Source organism: Motacilla alba, chromosome 3 (genome assembly GCF_015832195.1).
Source record: "Motacilla alba alba isolate MOTALB_02 chromosome 3, Motacilla_alba_V1.0_pri, whole genome shotgun sequence".
In the NCBI taxonomy this organism is placed as follows: domain Eukaryota; kingdom Metazoa; phylum Chordata; class Aves; order Passeriformes; family Motacillidae; genus Motacilla; species Motacilla alba.
The window spans coordinates 104,750,596-104,775,031 of record NC_052018.1 but is presented as its reverse complement, the minus strand read 5'-3'; the positions used below and the strand labels follow the sequence as shown (position 1 = coordinate 104,775,031).

General features: G+C 43.4%; 1 protein-coding gene across 1 annotated transcript in view; it reads left to right on the top strand.

The window, feature by feature from the left end:
- ABHD12 (abhydrolase domain containing 12, lysophospholipase) overlaps positions 1-24,436 on the top strand; it is a 39,411-nt gene that overhangs the window by 1,831 nt on the left and 13,144 nt on the right. Inside the window, 3 exon segments of the mRNA XM_038131324.1 lie at positions 18,038-18,162; positions 21,643-21,748; positions 23,920-24,039. Of these exon segments, the coding sequence (XP_037987252.1) occupies positions 18,038-18,162; positions 21,643-21,748; positions 23,920-24,039 (351 nt within the window).

Sequence of the window (24,436 nt, the reverse complement as noted above, 5' to 3'; positions counted from 1 at the left end):
AAGCACATCCTGTCTGCGAGAAATAGTCTTGCATTTATTTCTCCATTTGCACGTTTGAAAATGGTCAGCAGTCAAGCTTTCCTCGTTTTTCTCCATTTTCCGCTTTTGAAGGCTGTTTCAGAAATTCCTGAAGTCCTCCATGGATTCTGGCCCTTCCTCCCTGCTTTCTGCCCCCCACCTCCCCCGTCCTTTTTGGGTCAGGTACTATATTCCTCACAGCAGTGTTTCTCAAACTCGTGACATTGTAGGAGAATCTTGTTTGGAGCTGGCTTTTCCTTTCTCACGTTTTGAAATATCTGTATTTCTGTGATGGTTTTTTTCCCTTTCATGCTGTCCTGTGTTGTCTACCTTTCTTACTGACTTTCAGTGGACCTCCTCTGACTTCCTCACCTTGTGAGCCTTCGGACAGTGGTTTGCAGGCAGAGTGTCTCTGTCTGCCAATACCTTCCAGCAGTGTTTTTTATGGAACAACAAATGCATTGCTGAATCTGAGTGTGCAGGAAGGGGAGGTCCAGGCAGAAGAAGGTATGATGCCCAGAGATAAGGTTCTTGTCCAGAACAGTCACCCTGAGTCAGGTCAGACAGCCTTCTAGCTCCATATCCCACCTTTGGTGGGCAGCAGGGAGTGTTTAAGGAAGAACATGGGGATATGCATGCAGTGACCTCCCCAGGGCAGTTACCCTGGCTGTGGTCAGTTATGTGGCCTACAAGTTGCTGTTACACCATCTAGATCATCATCGTTTTAATATGCAAGGTCATGCTGTTATTGCAGCATTCCTTATACCGTTGGAAATAAAAGTAGTGTTTGATTGTTGTTTTCGATGGCTTACACCAGTTTTACTCCCCAGCTTGCCGAAGCTGTAAGGTGAAAATTCAGCTGCAAGGTTTCTGGGATGGTGGAGGTGGTATAATGTCTGAAATTGGGGATTTGTAGCACAGCAGACTATTCTTAGCTTGCTCCTTGATGAAATAGTTAAAATCAACACATGAATGCTGTGTTAAAGGGGAAGCTGGGCTCTCTGCATTTCGTGCTGCTGTTCTTTAGCCTCTGCAGGCTTGGGGAAGCAGCACATACGTTTGGCTTCATCCCGTGGGTTTCCATCTCTTATTTGTAAACGATACAAGCCACTGGCTAGGAAGGCAAACCAATCCCCAGCAGTGTGGAGTGGCTGCGTGGTTCTGCAGCCAAGGGCTGATCATGTGGCATATTCCATGGGTCAGGAGCGCAGGGCGGGGGGGCTGCAGAGGCAGCTGTGTCTGGAACTGCAGCAGTGGCCAGGAGGCAGTGGAGCAGCAGCAGGGCTGCTGTGTGCCCTTCTCCAGCACAGCTTTTCCTGCTGACATCCAGCTCCTCAGCAAAGGCTAAATAGCACCCTAGGTGATGTTTATGGGATACAGTGCTGGCTTGCTACCGGCAGCAGTTTGTTCTTACAGCAGTATTTTTGAATTTTACCAGCACTGCGTTTGCCCCTCAGTTTTTGTTCGGTCATACCATCACAATGTGCTCATTCATCCAGGAGCTGAAACTCATTCTAAAGAGGTGGCTGTGCATTTTGACTGGCGACTACTCTGTTGCAGAAAGTGTGTGCATGTGCTTCAAAGTGTAATGGAGATGGATATCTGATAAATAAAACTTATGTGTCTTTGGCTAGTGCATAGTGCAGTCAGTGTGGCTTTTCTTAAGTGGTTTACAACCAGAAATGAACAAATATAGGTATTTCCATTTTCTTCCATAGATAGCAGTAATATCTACTATGATGTTTACCTAAGCACTTTACACGTTGCTCCTTTAAAAGTGCATGAATTATTTTTTTTAAAAGGAGCTGTTTTGTCTGAAATTATTAAATGTAATAATGCAGTAAATAAAGAAATAATAAGCAGTGCTTGCTTTTCCTGATACATGTGTTTTGTGTGGATGGCCATTCCTCTAATATTTCTGTTGTGAGGCGTTTTCCAGGGGACAGTGTTGGAAGTGCTAGATGGGTATTAGGGTAGCGTTGTGTTTTGGGTACTTGCTGTGACTCATTTTTGTGGTCGGTGGCTGTGATGTTCTGAGGAAATGTGTTTGAGCAGCCATAGATGTGGAAAACCTTTCTGTGGGAGTACAGAGAATAGAGAAAATCAGATGAGCTTAATACTGGCATTAGATACCAGAGCAAATTCTCCTATCTCATTTCTGCTGAACCCTGATCCTGGTGATAAAAGGTCACATACATGTTACCCTTCACTTCTGTGACCTCATGGTTATCCGATCCTCATTTAATCCCAATCAATGGTCAGACTATAGACTTGAAGTGTGAATTCTGCCATTCTCCAATTCTCCTCCAAACACTTGTTTGCTGCAAATGTTAGAACTCGTTCCTGTCTCTCACCATGCTGTGGAGCAGTGAAGTGCTTCAAATCCCACGTGTGTGAGCTTTGTCCCTTGATACTTCTGTGCTCTGCCCTGCTGCAGAAGCTGCTGTCCCTTCAGCTGTCCCTGGTGCCTTTGCTCCTGGAGACCCCCTGCTGCTGGCACAAGTCCCTGCAAGGGGTCATTTTGCTTTCTGCTGGCTGTCCAGCCTGTGCACCCCACAAGCTGGGTGTTTTTGGGCTGACACTACAGTTCGGTGCAGTTTCAGTTCCACTGTAGTCAGCCTTGTTCTGGTTTGCTGTGGTGGAGGCAGAAGGTTGCTTTTACAGCATCTCCTGGGTGTTTTGTGAACATGCAGGGAGGTGCTGAAGGGGGAAGAGGGTGCAGCAGCCTGCTCGTGTCTTCCCCTCCGATGCAGCTGAATTTTCCTGGAACAGTGAGTGTGCTCGAGCGTGCCAAATGCGATGTGTGGTGACCCTTGGTGCCACCCTGCCCCAGCAGCTGAAGTGCTTCATGCCTTCCCATGTCTCTTTGGATTTAACCCGGGGTATCTTCCCTCTGACAGAAAACTTGGCCATCTCTGTTATCTGCCCCTCTGTCCTCTCAGTGCCCCATCCTTATATCTCTAGAGCTAGCCCCCTTTCTTCTGATGTTACTTTTTTTAGAAGCATTTTCCAAGTCTTTTGTGATTATTTCAGTCTGTTCCATTGTAGCAGAGATGACAAATCCTTGAATTGTTCTCCTGCAAGTTTTCATCAATATATTTAAGGGTTTTTTTTTTTCCTCAAGTGAGTTTTATGCTATTGTCTCTCTTAATTGCTGTCTTCAGGTTAAACCAATTACTTGTCAGGGCTTTCAAAAGAGGAAGGAGGCTGCCTACATAGAGACGTTTCATCAATCATGCTGCTTTTTCACCAATTCCACCTTCCTACTGGGTAACTTGCCTCTATTTCAGTTTTTCTTGAGCAGAGTTCACAAAGGAGCTGTGAAATGGTTTCCAGTTGCTTGCCTGTTCTTTCTTTCATAGTAAATACAGGTTGAATCACAGTCCCTCCAATGGGTAAAATATGAAAAAACAGCTTCCTTTGTGTGAGGACTTTTTTTAGTGTGTGGGGCTCTTTTTTGCTTTTGGTTGTGTTGAGTTTTTGTGTTTTTGGTTTTGTTTTGTTTTGTTTTTTTTTTAAGAGCATGCACAGTAATATTTTGCTCAGATATGTCAAAAATGGGGTTGTGCAACTTTTTCCACATGTATGCCTGCCTTTTTTATTTTTTAAATTATTTATTTGGGTGGTATCACAGTAGCTCTGTCTCCTGTTCTGTCCTGTGCATCGTCAGCCATTTTGGCAGCTTATGGCTGGGGAGGGCCTCTGAATTTCTCCCAGGTTACCAATTCAGGGCATTTGGTATTTGTTCTCTGCAGCATCTTCCCAGTTTGCTCATCTTTTCCAGCCATTATAATTCTCTTTCCTTGTGCTCATCTTCTCCCCACTCTTTCTCAATGACACATTAGTCATTTGGCAAAAATAGCAATATTCCCTGCAATATGGGGAATTATTGGTTTTATTATTGTGAGCTGTTTTAATTTTGTGATTTTTTTTGGAGGATTTAAAGATTTGTGAAGCCATAGTGTTGACATGTAGCAGTTCTGTGCCTCAGTGTGTTACTGTTACAGCCTATTTTTTTTTCACCATTTTCATCACTGACTTAGGGGATTTTTTTGGTGTTAACTAGGTGTGGTTTACTCTCTTAGGCATCCCATGAGACTCACAGCATCCTCCTGCAGGTGTGTCTGTATGACCTAACATTTCTTTCTTTGGCTCCAGTGTACCCATGAGCCTCTCTGGATTTTCTGCAATAGAGCACAGCATTTTTTCTGCTGCATCTGCTCTCTTGTGTCTTTTAGTCTCTGAGCAGTTTCCTCAAGTCTCCCTATTTCTCACGGAGACCTCTGCTCAAGCAGGCATGTTCAGGCTGAAGAGAATTTGCCCTCTGGTTTGGTGTTGGTCTGAACTCCTGATTTCCTTGCAGTGCTGTATTTCTGACATCATACTTGCCTGTGGGTTCAATTGCTCTGCTTTAATGGCTTGTAGCTGAATTAATAATTACCATGGTATTGCTAATTGCTACTACTTACAGTACTTTCTGCTTGGGAGCTGTATGAATTGCCTCTGCTTGTTTGAGTATAGCTAAACTTGCCTTGGGTTTGGTAACTCCTGGGACCGACAGGGCTTCCTAGTAAACTCTGGAGTGAAGGTGCCTGTGGAGATCAGGGTCTTCCCAGCATTGTCACCTTCTCTTCTGTCCTTTCTGGCATGTGGTTGCTAAGCCAGAAATCAAGTTCTCTGCAGAGGCAGTCACAGGTCGCTGCAGTGAATCTGTAGGTTTTCCCCGGGGTGCAACGTAGACGCGTTTATTTTTGGTGAAAACAACGTTGTGGTGTTTTTATTAAAACTAATGACAGCGACATCATTTCCTCTCCAGAATCCCCTTTCTGCTGTATGTTCAAGAGGCATGGTGTACCCCAGCAGGACTTCTGCTGTATCTGAAGAGCGCTGCCAGCTGAGTCTGGGCTCCTTTGGAAGGAGCAGTGCCTGCTTAGGAGGCTGCAGCCAAGTTACTTTATCCTCCTAGGCCTGAAGGGCAGGTCAGATTATTTTGGTAATCATGTCAGGATGTGAAATTAGTGAATGATACAGCAATTCCCCTATAAAACCTGGGGTTTTGTGAGCTTGGTGGGTAGCTGTGCTGTGTCCTGTTGGAGCTCCAGCAGAGGCTGGCTCCTGGCATGGGAGTGAGTGACTGCAAGCAAGGGAAGTTTACTAAGGATGTAATGTGAGAGCACTATGTTAATGTAGCCGTGACTGAATCAGTACCACAAGAAGATTAAAAGAAAGTGCTTCAGCTGTATTAAAAGGGTAACAGGAGACCTAGGAGACTTTAAAGCCATTAGCCTGAGGTGGAGTCAGTGCAATTTAAATTGCAAGAGTTAATTTGAAATTCAGTGGAAGAAGATTTAACAGCTAAATATATATATACTAATGAAAGGAGATCTGTCCTGTGGAAGGACACTGTAAAATGTGACAGGTTTGTCAAGATTACAGCCTGGTTGATCAAAGTATCAGCAATAAAATTGTTTCTCCAAAGCACTTGACTTTGTACTGTAGTTTTATTGATGTTGCTTGCACTGCTGAAGGAAAGCATGATATCTCTATTGAAAATTGGCTCAATGGAGAGAGAAACAACTGGGAAATTAGAGTGGGATTGATGCTTGAGTTCAAAGGTGTGTCATTTTGTGTATCAATCATCCCAAGGATGAATTGGTTATCAGTTACTATTGATAAATGTGGGAGGAGGAGAGGATTGATAAGGGTTGATGGATGGGGAAGTCAGCAGTTCAGAGCAGATGGCCAAATAGTGAAAAGGTCACCAGGGCACAAGTAAAGCTGGCAGGATGATGGGGGAGAGGGTAGGGGTTGTAATAGGGATAGGAATGGTGACAGAGTGTGAAGCTGTCCTAGGTAAGTCACCTCTGTAAGCTGTCATGTGTCCCTGAATATCCCTTACCCAGACAGTGAGGCTGCCATCTAGGCTGGGGACTTTTGCCTTGCTGGCACGCATCTCCTTCCTTCTCCCTTTCTCTCTCTCTAAGCAGCTGGTGGAACTAGTGCAACACTTGGCTTCAGAAATCTGCCTCTTTCTCATTGAAGGCAATTCAAACTTTCAAACAGAATTTCCTAATTTTAGACTCTATCACGTGCCTTGATCATTCACTGAGCTAACAGGAACCGTGACTATTTACTTTCCAAATCAAAGTGTTTATTTAACTCAGATTTATTTCACAATTGTAACTCTTACTGAGAAACAGAGCAATAGAAAAGATTGTTAGACTAGAAGATTAACTTCTAAAACACAAACACTTGAAAACATTTGAGATAAGCCCCACGGCTGCCCTTGTTCAAAACTATCTGTCCAATTTGTACCCACTTAAAATGGTTGTTAATTCCTCTTAAAAAAAGAGATTAGTATTGAGTAATAAGGGCCATAAGGTCATGTGAAGTCATCTCCCTTTTTACTAAAAGTATGCAGAATAAAGGATTTCATGTGGCATAACTGAAGAAATGAATAAACTGAAGAATACGTGAATAACTGAAGAAACCCTTTTGGAAGAGTACTCTTCAGTGGCATTGTGCAAGCTCAGAGGAGAGAACAGAAAATGCATTTACCCTATCCAGAGCCTGGTTTCCCTTCCCCTGGGGTGACTATTCTGAGACAGAGGAGCCTACACTAATGAGGATGATGTAAACTGGAAACTTGGAGTCAGGGCTTCCTGGCTGCAGCATCCTTGCTTGTGGAGCAAAGTGTGTTCAAGGTGTTTAAGAACTGAATAGATGTTAAGACTTCTTACAATGCTCAGGAAGGGAAGCCTGGCACTCTTTTCTCCCTTAAAGCAGTCTGATTTCACTTTTTGTAAAGTTTTGATTCGTTTCAGAGCAGCTTCAGGAAGCAGGAATAAAGCTGACAATGCAAGTTTTATACTGCTGAATGTGAAAACTGTGAATTGCACACAGTCATTGGAACTAGCCCATTCTCTTGTTCTTGCAAATCCAGCAGAAATGCAGTGACTGACCTTTGCTTTCAGTTTCTGATAGCCTTGTGCTGTCTCTTATAAAATATTATTTTCCCCTTTCACTACCAGAGCAGGGACCATATTTCATGTCAAACTTTGGCAGGCTGATGTGCAAGTGCTGCTTAGCACGGTTGATCAGAGCATGGTGCTAATGACACCGAGGTTGTGGGTTCAGTCCCTCTGTGGGCCATTTGCTCAGGAGTTGGACTCGATGATCCTTGTGGGTCCCTTCCAACTAGGAATATTCTGTGGATCTGTTTCATTTCCCTGCAGTTAAGTAAAAACTCCAACACCTGGTTTTCACCTTGGAGTTTGCGTTTTCTGGGTTGGCTCTTGAAGGTTTTGCAGTGTTAGCAATGGCTTTGGTTTTAATTGTCCTTAATTTTTTTAAGCCTTTGTCATTTTGGAGTTCTTTCCTCCACAAGACGATAGCTAGAGCTGGAATCCCCGAATAAAGCACAGATGAACACAGAAACAGATTAATCTGCCTGGCTATATGCAAAATGACCCCCTGTTCAAAGTATGTCAGGGCCAACAGCAGTTCTATATCTGCTCATACATCTGTTCTTTAACTATGGCTGTTGTTTTATGGCCATGCACTGTTTGTTAAGCCTCCCTTTTTAAACGGGTCACAGTTACAGAGGACACTGTGACTGCCAGCTGAATGTAACTGTGCTGGGCTGACAGTCAGCATATGTAATGTTTTGGCATTGTTTAATGTTCTTGTTTGCTTGTATGCTTCCAACGGGGAACAGTTGGTCTATTGTAATCAAAATGTATTGCTAACGATGTGTTCTGAATCTAAAAGGTGGCACTATCACTGCTAACACAAAAACATTCTTTTTCTTCAGGCTTCTGAGAAGGAATGGCTTCTGATCTCTGCCAGCAAAAGTAGAGCTTTTTTTAGCTGGAAAGCATAAGATGACCATTTTCATGTATTTGGAAGGAAAAATGTCTACAATACACAAATGAATCTTTCACTCAGGTGGTTTAGATGAAAGCCAGAGCCACAGAGCCTGCTACTAGTGGTAATTCTCGGGCTGTGTGGCTGCCTGAGAAGAGCTGCTATGTGAAAAGATGATTTCATGCTTACAAAGCCGTGCTGCTTGGAAATACAGATGTGTTCCCTCACATGTATCCACAAGAACAAAGAGTGAATCTGGATTCTCGTTCTTGCTGCGAGGTTAACTCATGCTATAGCCTGTTGGGTTTACAGCATGTTAACAAGGGGTAATTGGTGGTGGGGGAATTGGCTTGGCTGTACTGTGTGCTGCCTCAATTATGATATGCATTCAGCAGGCAAATGGCTTTAAATGCAGGTTAGGAGCTGTGGTGGAGCATTATGTGTCTGAAGTAGTTCTGCTCTTGAACCTCTGCTTGTGCAACTTGATACTCCTCCCCATGAAGGTGAGTGTGCTTGGGAGAAATGAGAATTTCCTTCTCCAATACAAACCAGACTCGGCTGGTCTCAAGCCTCTGTTTCGCGCTTCCAGTTCTGTTTCAGTCTTTTGCTGTTTATGTTCTGTTTTTTCCTCTTTCATTAGCAGACAGTTAATGTGTTCCCCAGCTCACAGAGTAGTGAGAGGGCTGTGCCTTAAATATAAACCAGCTGTCAGCTGTGAAATGAGTAAAAATCTTAAGAATTTGGTAAACACTGTGGAGGGAGTGTACTTGCCACCACCGTTGTATCTCAATGCGAAGCTCAACTAAAATCTAATGTGGGTGACTTCAGATTTGATTAGTGTCAGCGGCATTGCTCGTGAGCTCTGGAGAAAGTATTTCCTTAGAATTTAAACAAGGGCTTGTACCAGAGAGGTTTGGGCACAAACTTAAGTGGCTGTTGCAGAAGATGCGTTCAGGAAAAGTCAACAACCTTAAAACCTTAATCCCCAAGCTTGCTCTTCTGTCCCAAAAGTCAGTTGTTCAGTTGCTGAGGGTTTAATTATTCGTTGTTTGCTACATACTTAAAATGACAGTAGCATCTGCCCCTTCCTTTTAAAAATGTAGCTTTCAGGTTAATCTTGTCACACGTGGCTCACATTAATGCTAATACCAGTGTACCCAAGCATTGAGAAATAACATAGTTGCTGCTTAGGCCATGCTGTCAGCATACATTTTAAATAAATTGGTGCTGTGTTGCCAAATGTTCAGCCCATTCTTGTCTCCTGCTTTGTGAAACATGTAGATTTCATGCAATTGGAATGTTAAGTTATCAAGACTGGTGTTCCAAGCTCCTCTCCTTCAAAGGATGTGCCAATGCATAGTGATTTAATCAGACAAGCTGTGTAATTACTGCATTTAGGGTAGTCAGCTTAGACAGTGGTTGTGAAGATGAGAGCCCAAGCCATGGCATTGGGAAGGGATGGGGTGCTGATGGGGGAAAACTTAGATGTTCCATGTCCCTGTTCTATTAAATGCTTGTGAGAGCCTTTCCCTCCCTTGCTTAATTTGTTCTGCTCTTTGCAAGCGTGTTCCACGGACAACGACCCATACATTACCTGCAAGCTGCTCTGTTATTTCTGCTCATTAATGCTGTACACTGACTTGCCTTTCCCTCCCTTCATGGGCTTGTTTTTGTTTTTTCCTGCAGCGCTCTGAGTCCTGGCATAACCTCTGCTGGCATTCCAGTGCTATCGACCTGATCAGCAGTGCTTTCCTCTTACCCTGTGTGCTGATGCCACATTTGCCCCACTTGATGCATCAGGATCTTGATTCTTTTGGGTCCTACCCTGATCTTTCGTTCTTCTCCAAGCAGAAATGTGTTTATGAGGGTCCTAACAACTGGAGTTTGATGGCCCCTCCTGAAAAAATTGAGATGCTCTCCTTTCCTTTGCAGTTATATCTCTTGGAGGGACAGAGCTAAGCCCTTGACTGGCTAGATGGCTTCCTTCTTGTTGTTTACTGTTTTAAGTTAATGCTTCACCACTTGATATTAATCAGAAGGAGGCACAGAAGCAGTCTGTGAGAGTCTGGACTGTAAGAGGGGAATGAGGTAGTGAAGTGGGGGGACAGTGGGGGAATTTGGGAGCTTAAAGTTTCAAACCTCACCTGCATTCAGGTAGGTGGAACAAAACTGAAGCTCTTAGCCCGACCAAAAGGAGATGCTTTGTAGGCTTTGTGGGAGTAGATAGTTTGCAATAAAGGAAGGGAAAGGAGTGTGTCTAAGGCAGCAGTTGTACAATCTCTACGCTGATGCCATGCCCAAAACAAAAAAGTTCCTGGGGGCTCCTTCTTTGGAACCTTGTTAGGTGTTTCTACCACAGGTACTAAACCATCTCCACAAACTTAGCTATTTGAAAAGCTAATTTTGTGTGTTTGCATTTATCTGTTACAATGCAGGTACAGGGTTGGGTCTTTTCTACAATGAACTTCTTTTTGTGGCCCCACTAACCAGCCTCAGGCTGCGTAGGTGTGAGAGTGAATGGAAAGTGGGATAAACTGCATAGTTTACTCATGGATAGCTTGTCAAATGAACTGAGGTAACTTCTCTGACTGTAGGTGATGTGGGGGGGATTTTTAAAGAGGATAGAAGTTCCAGAGGACCTAACTGAAAGCGGCATCAGTAGTCATTTGATTGATGTTAGATGGGGCGTTTTTGATGGAAAATAAGGGGTGAGGTGCTGAAAGGGCTGGTTGGTATACAGACAAAGCATTGTGGTTCTGTTTGCTGACATGCAGCACTTCTCTGGAGCTGTGTATGAAGCTTTCATAGTCTGTCTGTGATACTGCTGTAAACAGAGAAATAAGTTAGTGCTTATGATAGCTTTCTGCTGTGCTTTAGATGTACGACATCCTAAACAGAAAAAAAAAGTTCTATAATAGTAGCAAAGAAGAATAAATTTCAGTAGGCAGCATGGTTTTTATTGTTAGAATTGTTTGTTAGCATTTGACAGGAAATTCAAAGTTTTATGGGTGTATTGGCATCTTGTAATTTCTCGGTTTTGAAGTTTTTCCTCTGTTGGGACACATTTACTTTCCATCACTGATGGAGATGTGTCTGTTGACAAAATAAGCTGTCGCAGTATTGTGAGAAACTTGGAGGTAGAGCTTGCATGTTTAAAGGGATTATTAAAAAGCTCAGCTTGTTTTTCTTTTGTCTTTTTGGTTATTTTTAATGAAAACCCATAAGCTTTAAATTTGTTGCCTTTCCCCCACCTTATTAAGCCAATTATTCTTGTAAGTTTGTCTTTTCATTTAAAGAGAAATAGCAGAACACACCAAATATTTGCTTCTGGGTGCAGCCAGACTTTGGAGTGCTGTAGCTTTTCTGGGGCTGGGTCTCTGCTGATGGAGGCTTGAATACCTTGCTTCATCCTAGTTTTTAAGGCAAATGTTTAAGGTTTGCTCAGTGTTTTATTCACCTCTCCCTCCCAATGTTCCATTGATGCAGAGAGGAGGATTTAGCAGCTTTAGCCAGATTTTGAGGTTTGGGTAGCTTTTTTCTGTTTTTGCCTAGTGGGCAAATTATTCAGCTTTCTTTGTATTCTGGTAGCCTTCTTATTTTCTGTGAAAAATCACTGTTCAGTGAGAATGTAGCCAGTCTGATTTGTTGCATGAACCTGGCAAATTTGAGCCCATTCAGCTCAGCTCTGGGTCACCAGAGGGAGTTTGCGAAGCGTGGGCTGTCACAGTTTGCCAAGTGTTTGTGGGAGGAATTAAGTGGACAGCTGTGTAAGGTAGTGTGTGTCTTTTCTAGGATGAGGAGAAGGGACTGGGTGACTTCTTGGGATCTTCTGTAGCCTCTTTGCTGCTCATGTGTCTGTGACACGACTAAAACAGTCCCTGATTTAAAATGCTTGTTTTAAGTCAAGTGATGAACATTTAGATTGCTGCTGTGATGAGAGCATTAGGATCAGGTATAAAGTTGCCTCCTCTGTACCTTTGATGGCATAGAATAATAGTGTACCTTGTATTAATTGACTGGTACTTCCATAGAACAGATCCAACTACTCTTCATGCTTGGGTTTACATGCAGATGGATTTGTACTTGAATTATAGAAGTTGTCAAAGAACAAATAAGGTACCTGGACTTTCCTACCTCATCCCAATAGCTGAAAGATCAGATTGTCTTTTGAAACATCAAAAAGCAAATCGTGTCTTTCACAGACATGGCATGTGTCAGTAACAATTTATTCCGCTGCTGGATGCCTGAAAAATCGCTGAGTCCTTTATCCTTATACAAATATGTTCTGCATGGTTCTGTGCAATAGAGTACCTTCATTCTTTTGGATAAGGGATACTTGTGTTTTAGCCCCAACTGTCGACTCAGCACCACGCAGCTGCTTGGAATGATCACATTTTAAGACTAGTAGTTGTCTTCCTAAGTAATCCAGTGATTATTTAGGAAAACAAGCACCATCACTTTGAATATCCCTCTTTTCCTACTTCTTTCCCCAGCTGTGTGTGCTGATCCATGATGCCATGTGGTCTGGAATATCCCTTTGGTCAGCTGGGGTCAGCTGTTCCAGGTGTGTCCCCTCCCATCCCCTTGTACACCCCCAGCCTCCTTTCTGGTGGCCTAGTGCTATTCTGCAGTTTAGTTTTTGAAAGGGAGACTAGAATATTTCTTCAGAAAGAGCAGAGGTGCAAGATTTTAACCAACTTCTTGTAAGAGATGGTAAAGGAATCTAGTAGACCTAATCTTATTTTTATTTTCCAGATCTTTCCAAGAGGAAAAGTTTTCAGGAACTGGTTGAAACTAAAATTCTCTGAGAATGCAGTTTGCCATGCAGTTTTTGTACGTGATATTTTAGTTGTTTTATGAAACAAATTGGGGGTGGGAGGGCAAGAGCAAGGCCCTTACATTTGTGTCTTGTTTCCAGGATTGGGGTTTGACCTTTTTTTTCGATGTTTGCTTAATCCCTAGAATAGGAAGATGCATCTGGAGGATTTGAATTTTCTCTTTATGTTGTTTTGCAGTGAACTCATCCTGTTAAAGGGGTCTTAGTGCCAAAGGGAGAGATCAGTCACTCATATGCTTAGAGTTCTGGCAAATACTACTGTTTCCACTGGCTTTCGTGGATTCAGGGAAGATCTGTTTTCAGGATTGGATGAATTTATTCACGCTTCCTTTTCTCTGTACAGTACCTACAGTGAAGCAGAATTAAGAGCTGGCTGCAGCTTTCATTGAGAATTCTATATAGCAGTGCCCAAAATTAGTCATGTGATTGCCTGTTTTATTTACAGGTTTATTCACTGTGCCCAGAAACCAGGAGAGGGTAAAACCCCTGGACACGAGCATCTTTTCAGTTTGCATTGAACTGCACATCAAGCAGCTTTTGCAGAAAACCCATAGGGGAAAGAACTCCTATTAATCTTGTAGTGGAAAATTACATTGTTGAGTGTTGCTGCTCAAGCTGTCCAAAAGCTGCTGGTACCAAGTCCAGATGGAGAGGGGAGACAATGCCTGGGAACTCAAATTCAGGAGCTGAGAGGCTGTCTCTGTGTGCAGCTGAAAGGCTGATAGGTTTCTTATTCTTTTTTAACTTTTTGAGAGGGAACAAGTGAAATAAAATTAAAGCTTCGTTGGATTGGGTGGCTCAGGCGGTGGAGGAAAAAGAGATTGGATGATCCTTCAGGATCTTGTGCAAGGGGCCTTGTGCAGCACCACTGTCCAGGCTTTCTGCAGTAAAGGAAGATGAGTGCTCCTAATGATCCTACCTGGGCTAGAAACCATCTCTTGTTCAAAAGAAGGCTAGCAAGGAAAGCTGGAAGGCTTGCCAGGGACCTGATGTGTGGGCTGTCCTACCTTTTGCGTGGCTGCTGTATTGTTTCTTTGTGCCCCTGTATGCCTTGGGACTCTGTTGCAGTTTCCAAGTTGTAGAATAGGTTGTTTTGAGTACAACTATGTTTACCCCCAAAAAAATCATCCCAGTCCTTTAAATTTCCTTTGGCCTTCATTTTTTTTTTGAATCTTTAGCTCATGTCTTTATCTGCCTCCTGATTTTATGCTCTTGATCCCTGTCTGAGGGAACAAATGTATTGATTTTTTAAATTTTACATATGTTTTCTGTTAGAAAGTGGGAGGATACGTTCTTGTTATGCCATGTATTTTGATTTTTTCCTCTACCGCCCACAAAGTCACTTCTGTCACCTGGTGATCAGGAGGTACCTTGTGTGATCAAGCTCTTGGCTTTCCACATCCTGCGCTCTGAGTTGCTGCTGGGACAGCTCTGCTGGTTTGCAGTTTGGGGAGCTGGCGACACGAGGGACTTCAGAGCAAACCAGAGTGACAGCACTCTCTGAACAGAGCCTCGTGCTCTGCACTCTTGCCCCAGGCAGATCACAAAGGGCACGGTGGGCCGTGGGTGCATTTGTCTGTAGATCCTTTAGGGACTGCAAGCACAGCCTGTGTGTGTTTCTGATAAATGCCGTCCTTGCTCTGCTGCAGCTCTGACGGGATCAGTTTTAGTCTCTTGTTTCACCCTTGGCCTGCCCTTTCACCCTGGTAGCACATCCGATCAGGAGATGCTAATGGAAACACTCCTGGTGTAGAAATGATTCAGATGATCTGCAGGAGAAATCATTTTAATCTGAATCTGGATGCCAGAGCATGGCACAGGATTGTGGTGGTTGGACATTGCTCGTGAAACCTCCCAAATTTGCTGGAGAGGAGGGGGCTGCACTCAGGAGAAGCTGGCACGAGAGGACCCCCAGCTTCTCCTTGCCAGCCAGATACTCACTCTGTGCCCAAATGCAGAATGTGGGACCTTCATCCAGGTGTAAGCTACGAGGAAAACCTTCTGTTGCTGATGTCACACTTGCAGGAAAGACTTCCTTCTGTCAGACTTAAGTATGTCTGGAGAGGGAATGTACTTTTCCATGCTCCCTTCGGGAAAGTGCATGAAGCAAAAACTGCTTCATGTTTTGCCTGTGTTTGGACAGATCCCAGATGTTGGGAAAAAGCCTTTGGTAAATGCAGAGAGGAGAATGTAACACTGGGGATTTTGTTTTATTTTGGGGTTGTGTGTTCTGTGTTGTGTGAGATTTTGTTGTTTTGAGGTTTTTTACACATTCCTTTTATTGTTCAAGGAAATAAATTTCTGATATTCTTAAATATCTTCAGTTTGCAGCTTCTTATTTTCTACATCACTTGTATTTTCCAACGAAGACCTGCTGAGTTTTCTGGTGAAAAGGTGGTGACAAGTATGTGGCTTTTGCCTGAACACACCAAAATTTCCTTTTGCAGGGCATATATTTCCTGAAATAGCTTTTCTACCAAGCAATAGGAGTTTAATTTAGCTAAATTGCTCACTGAAGATTTACCTGATAATTTCATAATGTCTGTAGTTCAGCGTTTATTCTTGGATTTATCAGGAGAAAAGCTGTCTGCTGGATAGAAGCTTTGCCCTGGTTACATTGTAAGTAGACATCTCCCTGGAGATGAGGTGTAAATGTCATGTTGCTGATTAACATCTGACAAGGGGCATGGGAGCAAAGAAAGGGATGCCTCAGTTCAGTCTCCAAAAAGAAGAAACTGGAATCATTCCTGAGCTCTGGCAGTGTTACTTGGACAATGTTCTCCTTGGTGTTTTCTGTTCCTGATTCCAGCTTGTGGCTGGGCTGTGGGAAGTGCTTTGCCAGCCAGATCTCTGAGACCCCCTGTTTTGCTGTGCTGCTTGTGCCTGGAGGAGTTAAGACCTGGCTCTCTCGTCTTCCTAAGCATGTGGGGTTTTTATTCTGTAGGAGTGAAATCCTGGCGTATGCAAAATTCCCCTGGGAAAACTTTTTTTGGCTGCTGCAGGATCTAGGCCCCAGGCAGGAAAACTTGCTGGAAAGCCCAGTCCTGCCTGGCTGCTCACCTGTATTCTGGTTCTTACTGGGAAGATGCTGAGCTTGGTTTAAGGCAATTGAAGGCATGGACACTCCAAAATGAGTTACCTCCCCTTTTAGCTTTAAGCACTCCCTTTTTGCCAAGAAGGAGAGATGAATGGGAGTAGATCTAAGTGAAAAAATAACTAGACAAAGTGTTTTAACAAAACCACACACTTTTCTCGTTGAAGAGAGCTAAGTTACGTTTCAGTTGCTCAGCAGTTAAAGGTCAGCTATCCTTTAGTGATCTCCCTTTGTCTTCCACAAATCCATTCCAGCTATGAAAATAGGTGGTAGGTGCTGATGTAGGGATGGCTGTGGAAAGCTGGGTTTGATCTGAGAGTAGGGGGCAATGATCAGCTCAGTGATTAGCCCAAACAAAATGTTGTGTGGGCTTTTTTTCCCAAAGTTGTAGGCACATGTGGGTCGGTCTGAGGCTTTGGTACTCACTACTGTTCTAAAGCCCCTGGTTTGTATCATTTCCTCTGCTAGTCCTTTGCTGTTTCTGCTTTTCTTACTTTAGGAAACTGGGCTTGAGGTGTGGAAATGTCACTGCAAGCCTTGATGGAGTTCTTTACCTCTTCATTGTCAAATTTACTGTGGGAAGTATAAAAAAATCTGTTGAACCTTTCAACGTGGGCTTGTTGCAGCCCCAGCTGGGTGACCGTGCCTTAGTAATATATTTTTCCCCCTTTTGAAAAATGACAGTTGCTTTAGCTTGTGAAGAAAAGGGCTTTAACTTTGGAAGTACGTGTTTCTGAAGTCCAGAATGTGGTTCCAGGGTGAGAGGAGGCAGGCAGGCACTTGTAGACATGTAGCAGAGTGGTGAAGGCAGGTTTTGGATGAAGAAGAGGATATCCTCTTCCCTGTGAGCACCTTAGCAATCGTGCCAAAAACTTAGGGGGAGCGAGGGAGATTGGAATGTCTCCATTTTTGCTGTGCTGAAAAAGTGTTCCTGAGAGTCTTGGCTTTTGGACTACAAAAGCTATTGAGATTTTGAAATATTTTGGTACATGATTAAACTATTTCCATCCCAGTTCTGTGCGTACACTCATTTGTCCTGTAACAATGTGTAAAAAACAGGTCTTTAGGCTCTCTATTTGACAATTTCAACTAGCTGACAGCGGCTAAACCCTCTTAGCTCTAGTCTAGAGCAAATTTACTGTGTGAGCTCCAAGAATTGCCAAATGGGAGATTAATAATTTCATGCCTTTTGGAAAGATTGTTCTCTGATTTCAGCTGCCTGAAGTTCCCAACACTGAGAACTGTTTGCTGACTGGCATGGAACATGTTCTTGCTCAAGACTGTCTGCTGAAAAGGAACAGAAATTGTGTTGCCTGAAGGCTTCCCATGGATTTTAGTTCTTGATTGCAGGGCTGGCTGGTTGAGAAACCTCAGTGCACATGAAATCTTGGTCAACTAAATCATTACACATAAGCCTTTATGGAAACATATGTGCATATATAGACACACATATGAGTGTGTATTTGGTAGTTATTCTAATACAATAAAGGGAATTTTGAGATATATCACTTAACTAGCTGCTGTGTGTTACTTGATTTTTTTTGGGTTGTTTTTTTTGTTGTTGGTTAGGATTTTTTTTTTTTTGGTAGCTTATTCTTCCTAATAAGAACACTCAAGAGAAAATTGAGATAGTGTTGGGTAATTCTTAGAGAATAATGCTGCAGTTGATAAATTTATTATATTTTAAAACTTAGAAATGTTTGCTTTTCAGGACATTGAGAGGTAATCCTTTTAGCTGGACAAGGCAGAATGTCTGCTCCGGTCTGTACATGAGATCATGTGTAACTTTATCAGTCTCATTACACGTAGTTCCTCAAAATATCTGAAAATCTAACTGAACAAAATCTGATAGTGATCTAAATGGAAGTATGATTGGGCTACTTTTTGGAGATGAACGTGTGATATGTATCCTAGAGATTCTGAAATATGTTGAGTTAGCAGGAAGAAAAGCTCTTGTTACAGAGTCTCTTAAAATGTAATCAGTAGGGAGTTTCTATTCCCTTTTTCTAAGCTGTATGTCTTCAGCTGGTATTTTGGTTACTTCTGCTTCTCTCAAACAACTGAGGCTACACAAACTCTTTGAAACCAGGTTTTGTTTAAAGTGTAAATGACCAGATTTTCAAAACCACCAAGCATGCAGATCATTGTGAAAATCGCCCTATAAAATTTCTGCTGTATTCAGCTCTGTCTTTTCTATTTTTATTTTTTTTTCTTTCATCCAGGCGATACGGATTATGGTTTCGATTGAGGAAATTGATACTCTGGTTGCTGGGAGTGTACATAGCCATCCCATTTCTAGTAAAACTTTGCCCCGCTATTCAGGCAAAGCTGGTCTTCCTAAACTTTGGTAAGTGACTCGGTGGGTGGGTGAAGGGACAAGGGGAGGGATGTCTTCAGTTTGTTTGCCTTCACTTTCACCCTGCACGTGAACAGCTTGTGAAGGACATGAACTTTCACAGGTTGTAAACTTTCCCAGACTGTGGTTTGGAAAGCATTCTGTGTGGCCCTGGTGGTTGCTGTAGCATGTCTTTATATAAATAGAGTGACCAAACTGAAAGCAGTTTTCAGCCAAAAGAGTTTTCCTTCAGGAAAACTGTGCAATATGTCAGAGGTGTTTTTCTGAGGGGTTCCACACATTTGTGTGAGTAGACAGCAAGCAAGTGAAATGAAACCCAGCAATCTAAATTTGCATTTAAACCTTACTTGTATTTTATAATGAAATTTTGAAAAATATCTTCCTCTCTGTCGAAGATACAAGGACCAACTATGGCTACATTGTTTTTTTACATAACTTGCTTAATTTTGACTGCATGCTTTGCATGTTCTCACACCTTGGATCGTGGTTGCTGTGAAGTGTGCACACGTGCAGGACAGCTCTTGTGCTTTCATTGTCAGAACTGACAGCCGTGTAACCTGAACAGTGCAGGTTTCAGTGATTTTGCTTTTGCAGAGCTTTGTTAGGTCTCGCTGAAGTTCCTGCCTCTGCTCATTGACAAGTGGCCAAAATAATTGTCCTGTAGCACGTTCTTGTTGCTGAGTTTGCCAGGTTTCCTCAGTATGGTCTGCAAGGTGTTTAGAGTCAGGACAGAGATTTCTAGGGAAATTGTCCAGAAACCTACCCTGGAGGTGGATAGTCATGAGTAGCATGGAGAGTGTGAGAAAATGGACCAACTTTTAAAGGAGAATTCTGCTCCAGTGGTTTTGGAAGTTCACCCCTGAACAAATACAAGACCTTGGTAAAGTGGCAGAATATTTGGAAGAAAATCACCACGGCAGTTCCAAAGAGAGGGAATTTGCTGCAATGTGTTGGGCCCTGGCTGCCAGTTATTGGACACTGCTCTTTACTGGACATCACCCTCGGGGTGGGGGGAAGGAAAGCAGAGCAGCACAGCAAGCACTGTGGCCACTCAAACTGCAGCTGAAGCAGAGCTGAACCTGTGCCAGGAGCAGTCGGCCCTGCACAGAGCAAGAAATCCAAGACCAAATCAGTTTGTGTAGTGGGTGATGAAGAGGAAGCAGGGCCCTCACAACCAGAGGAAGAACCAGGGCCAGAGATAATCACCTGATCCCTACCCCCAGGTGAGCTGTGAGGGGAGTCCCTGGTTACCTGGCTGCTCCAAGGAAGCCCAGCAATTGGGGTTCCTGTCCCAGGATGCAGGATCCCAGGGGATTGGGAAAAGACCAGAAACTCTCAGCCTCTGGAAGTGGCTCCTGTCAAGCATGAGGGAAAGCTGTCTTTGTAAGGATGAGCTTTTAGTGCACTGAGACAAGTGGGATACCATGGAGCAAGGTGTCCAGTACCTGAGAGAATCAGCTGTGCTGGAGGTGATCTGTAAGAATTCAAAGAAGGAGCAGTTCCTTGTAAACCAAGATGAAACCAGTGTACACAAACCATGTGTTGGAAGTTCCTGTGGAACACACCAGTGTCACGTGTCAGCTCACTGGCACTGATGTCGTGGAAAAGAGGACAGTTGGTTCCCAAAAAAGTGGACAATTTGATTCCCAAACTCCTGCTGTGTGAAGAAACCATCTCCTCCCTGGTATGGGCCTGAGTTTCATCTGTGGAAAGACTGTGCAAGGAATTAAAAGTTTAAATCAAAGAAGAAATTTAAGAGGACCAAATTAAAGAGGACCACTGGCAATTCAAGGGAGAAATGTCCCATGTCCTGCCAATACAGACCAGAGCCTCTGCTGTTGGAAGCAGCCACTTCCCTGCCTGGGAGAGAGGGTTCACACCACGAGGCATGCTGTGGTTTCACCTGCCTTGGTGGTAAAACATCAGTGATGCCACCATAATGCAATTTTCTTCATTCCTTCAGTTCCAGAATGCAGGCCACAGTTTGCCTTTACCTGGAGAGGTGTACACCTGGAATTGACTGTCCCAGGGGGGGAAACACAGTCTCACCATCTGCCATGGACTGGTCCAGACTGCCCTGGGAAAGGATGAGGCTCCAGAACACTTGCAGTACATTGATGACATGATCATTTGGGACAATACAGCAGAGGAAGTTTTTGAGAAGAGGGAACAGTTAATCCAGATCCTCCTGAAGGCCAGCTTTGTCACAAAACAAAGTAAGGTCAGGGGACCTGCCCAGGAAATTCAGTTTTTAGGAGGCAAGATGGACATCATCAGATTCCAATGGACATGGTCAACAGAATAGCAGCTATGTCCCCACCAACCAGCAAGAAGCAAACACAGCTTTCCTAGGAGCTTTGGGTTTTTGGGAGATGTATATCCCAAAGGACAGCCAGACTCTAAGCTCTCTGTGTCTTGTGACATGGAAGAAGAAAGGTTCCAAGTGGGGCCCTGAAAAACAACAAGCCTTTGAACAGATCCAACAGGAGACTGCCCATGCAGGAGCTCTTGGGCCAGGCAGAACAGGACAGGATGTAAAAACCATGCTCTGCTGCTGGGACAACTGTCCTTCCTGGAGTCTCCAGCAAAAGGTACCTGGTGAGACTCGAGGACAACTCCTGGGGTTCTGGAGTTGGGGACACAGAGGATCTGAATTTCTGGCTGATGTTAAACCACCACAAAGGCACAGAGAAGTTGCACGATTTTCCCCGAGCACTGGTAGAAGTGACTTGTGTGCCTGTCCAGACCTCGACAGAACCTGCTGTCCTCTTGCAGGACCCACAGCCCTCAGGAGATGCAGCAGGTCGTGGTGCCTTGCATGGCTTGTCTGGGACTCTCCCAAATGCTTTTGCATAAGAGCAGACACTTGAACAGATAAAGATTTGAAGTCTGAGGGCCCCCATTGGCTGTTGTCTGCATTGGTTTTTATGTCTGTGTGAAGTTTAACAGTTTTTGAGAGGGTAAGTGAAGTGAGATTTGGCAGTCACCATCATCAGTGTTTGTTTTTGTGTCAATAGCACAAAAGCTTTGGTGTGTTCATTGCTGTACCACTAAATCTCGAGGAGACAGGCTTCCTGGTTCTGCTGTAATGGAGCTCCATTTTATTAGAAAAGACTGAATCCAAATCAGCTAACCCATGCCACTGATGTAGCAGAGATTTATGAAGCAGACTGGACAGAGATGGTTAAATGTTTGTCAAAGGAAGCTTTACCTTCCTCACCCTCTCTTAATTTTAGCCTGTTCCCTGTTTTTTTTTTGGTGGTTGCCTGTGTCTTCTTCCTTGCTCTCTTTGCTGTTCATGTTTTAAATCACAACTGTAGCAAATTCATCCTTTTACACAAAAAGATCTTCCCAGCACAGCAGACCAGTTAGCACAACTCTCCAGTTCAGCAGTTGGTTAAGCAGTTTTGTAAGAAAAGAAATTAAAATTAAAATGTTTCTTTCTTTTTTTCCCCCCTCTTTTCATTTCAGTGAGGGTCCCATATTTCATTGACTTGAAAAGACCACAGGATCAAGGTTTAAACCACACCTGTAATTATTATTTGCAGCCAGAGGAGGATGTAACCATTGGAGTCTGGTAAGGAATCCAGTTCTGTGCAGTATGTGCCATGCATCTTTATCCTTCTCTTTGTTCTCGATGTTGCCTATTCAGTCTTTTTGCTGTGCATGCTCTCATTTGTGGATGTTTGTATTTTCCTCTGCCAAGTGACCGAGTTCATGTTGAAAAGTATGCAAATCTCTGGGGCTCATCTGAGCAAGGATCAGTAAATGCACAAAACACAGTCAGACAACCTTTGCATTCAGAGAAACACCAAAATTTGGAATTATAAAAGCTACAGGTCTGCATCACTACAAAGATCCTGCCTCCAGATCAGACCAGACCCATGGAGTTAGATGTTTTGTCGTTCAACTCTGATTTGTATTTTGTTTTGCAAAATACACGTGGGGGAAGATAGGAAAACAGATCAAAGTGTTCGGAGTAGGAGGAAGAAAATTCTGTTCATAAAACATATGTAAGATTTGGAGAGTGGGTGAGAGCAGAACACACAGTTTACACTCTTCACAAAACAAGTGACAGTGTCAGAGCTCATTTGTCATTTCTTTCTCTCAATGAGGATTTTCTGGTCCCAGGTAAGGACAATTCATTTTAGCTCCCTGTTACCCTGGATCCTGTCAGGTGTGGAGGGAAGGGGGTGTTCCCTTGATACAGACAGTGATGTTCAGTCTGTGACGTGCAGGATTTGGGGTTTTCAGTTGTGTGTGTCCTTTAATGCAGTAGAGATTTTCTCTTCACCAGGTACATAACCTTTAAATGGCATAGAGATATTCTTATCATTATCATTAGGATATTTTCTTTCCTTTAAGTAAATTTTAGTGAAAGATATGTTTAGAAACTTGAAAACTTCAGTCTTTCCAGGATAGGCTGAATAGTGGTTTGATTCTTCACTTGAACAATTCAAATTCTACCTGTTAAGCTCTTAAATAAGTTTTTATTGCAGTCTTGAGATCTGTATTTTGTTTCTCTTGCAAGTTTACTGTGTATCTTTGCTAAAACAGAACTTCCAGTTTGTGGTGACAATTCAGAGGCTGTCATTTATCTCGACGTTTATGGAAGATTTTCACAGAAGTTTGGAACCTTGCTTTTAAAAGCCAGTGCAAGGTCTTGTCTTTGGTACATTTGTGAAACAAAGTCCTCAGCCTGCTTTGTTTGCAAGTTTGCAAAAGTCTTGGGGTAGAACAGTTGAATTTTTGAATCTCACAGTTACTGAGGCTTTTTACCTCTTCAAGACCTTGGTGTCTGCTGGCTGCATGCAAGCAAGTCGACTTCTTACATTGTTTTCCCCCATTTTCCCCCTTTCTTACATTGTTTTTGGGTTGTTCTCTGAGCTTTGCATCTGGGGAGGATTGGTGTGGTAGGTGCAAGCTTGTCTGCCTTTCAGGTAAAAAGGCATGTGAGTACTTAAGTTACTTCTGATGGCTGCAAGCCAGCCCCCTTCTCAACGACTCAGATGGTTATGGGCACGTACTTGCTTTGTGTTTGTATTCTAATTATCCAGTTTAATTGCCTGCCTTCTGTTCAGTCTGTCATTCCTCTTTCTGTTCCACCAGTGTTGAATTCTTCCTTGCAGGCCACCTAGGTACATTATCTGCAGATCTGCTGCCAGTTAAAAATTCCTGCCTCTTGTCGATTGTAACTATTTCAGCTAAAATGTTACACCTTCAAGAATCTTGTGCCTGAGAACAAAACATTTTATCTTCTCCTCAGAGCCTGGGCTCCTCCTTTTCCTCAGATTGGCTGTAAAGTCAGATATGCCTCTTAATCACTGAACATTCTTTCCAAGCCCGACTGCCTTTGATTATTCTGCACATCTGCTGACCTAGCAGTGAATCTTGTTTATGGTATAGAAGTATGTTAATTGAAGTAATTAAGTGCCATAAAAGCTGAGGAGCTGGGATTATTTTGCCAGAGCAGCAGGAAGTTCAGTAATAGTGCCTTTGAAGTTCGATGCCTTGCACAGACAGCCCTACATTTTGAAGGCAGTGGTGAGGTAAAAATGTAGAAATAAGTGTGGCCACTGCCTTTACAATTTGACCATTTGTCAGCTAATCGGGACAGTTTTATGACAAGCCTGTGTGAGGTGTGTAATCCTGAGCGAAGGAGTTGAACAGAAAATCTGAGGGTTCAAGTGGCAGACACTCGAGTGTTGAGGAGCAGCAGGACAGTGCAGATGTTCCTTCTGTTCACAGGCACACGGTCCCTGCAGCCTTGTGGAAGAATGCCCGAGGGAAGGACCAGCTGTGGTTTGAAGAGGCTTTGGGCTCCAGCCACCCTGTAATCCTTTACCTGCACGGCAATGCAGGAACGAGGTGAGGCACAAAACACTGATGGCTTTGTTTCAGGATGTGTTTTCCTGGCTTGTCACAGCTTCAGCACCTTCAGAAAGACAAGAAAAACTCCTTAGGGGGCTGTAGTGATAGGACAAGGTTTTAAACTAAAAGAGGGTTGATTTAGATCCGATACAGGGAAGAAATTGTTTGCAATGAGGGTGGTAGTCAAACACTGGAGCAGGTTGCCCAGAGAGGTGGCAGAGGCACCACCCCTGGAAACATTCAAGGTCAGGCTGGATCTGAGCAAACTGATCTAGTTGAAGATGTCCCTGCTCATTGCAGGGGATTTGGACTAGATGGCCTTTGAAAGTCCCTTCCAGCCCAAACTATTCTATGATTAAAACCAAAATAAAATCTAAAAAGTCCTTCTTTTGGT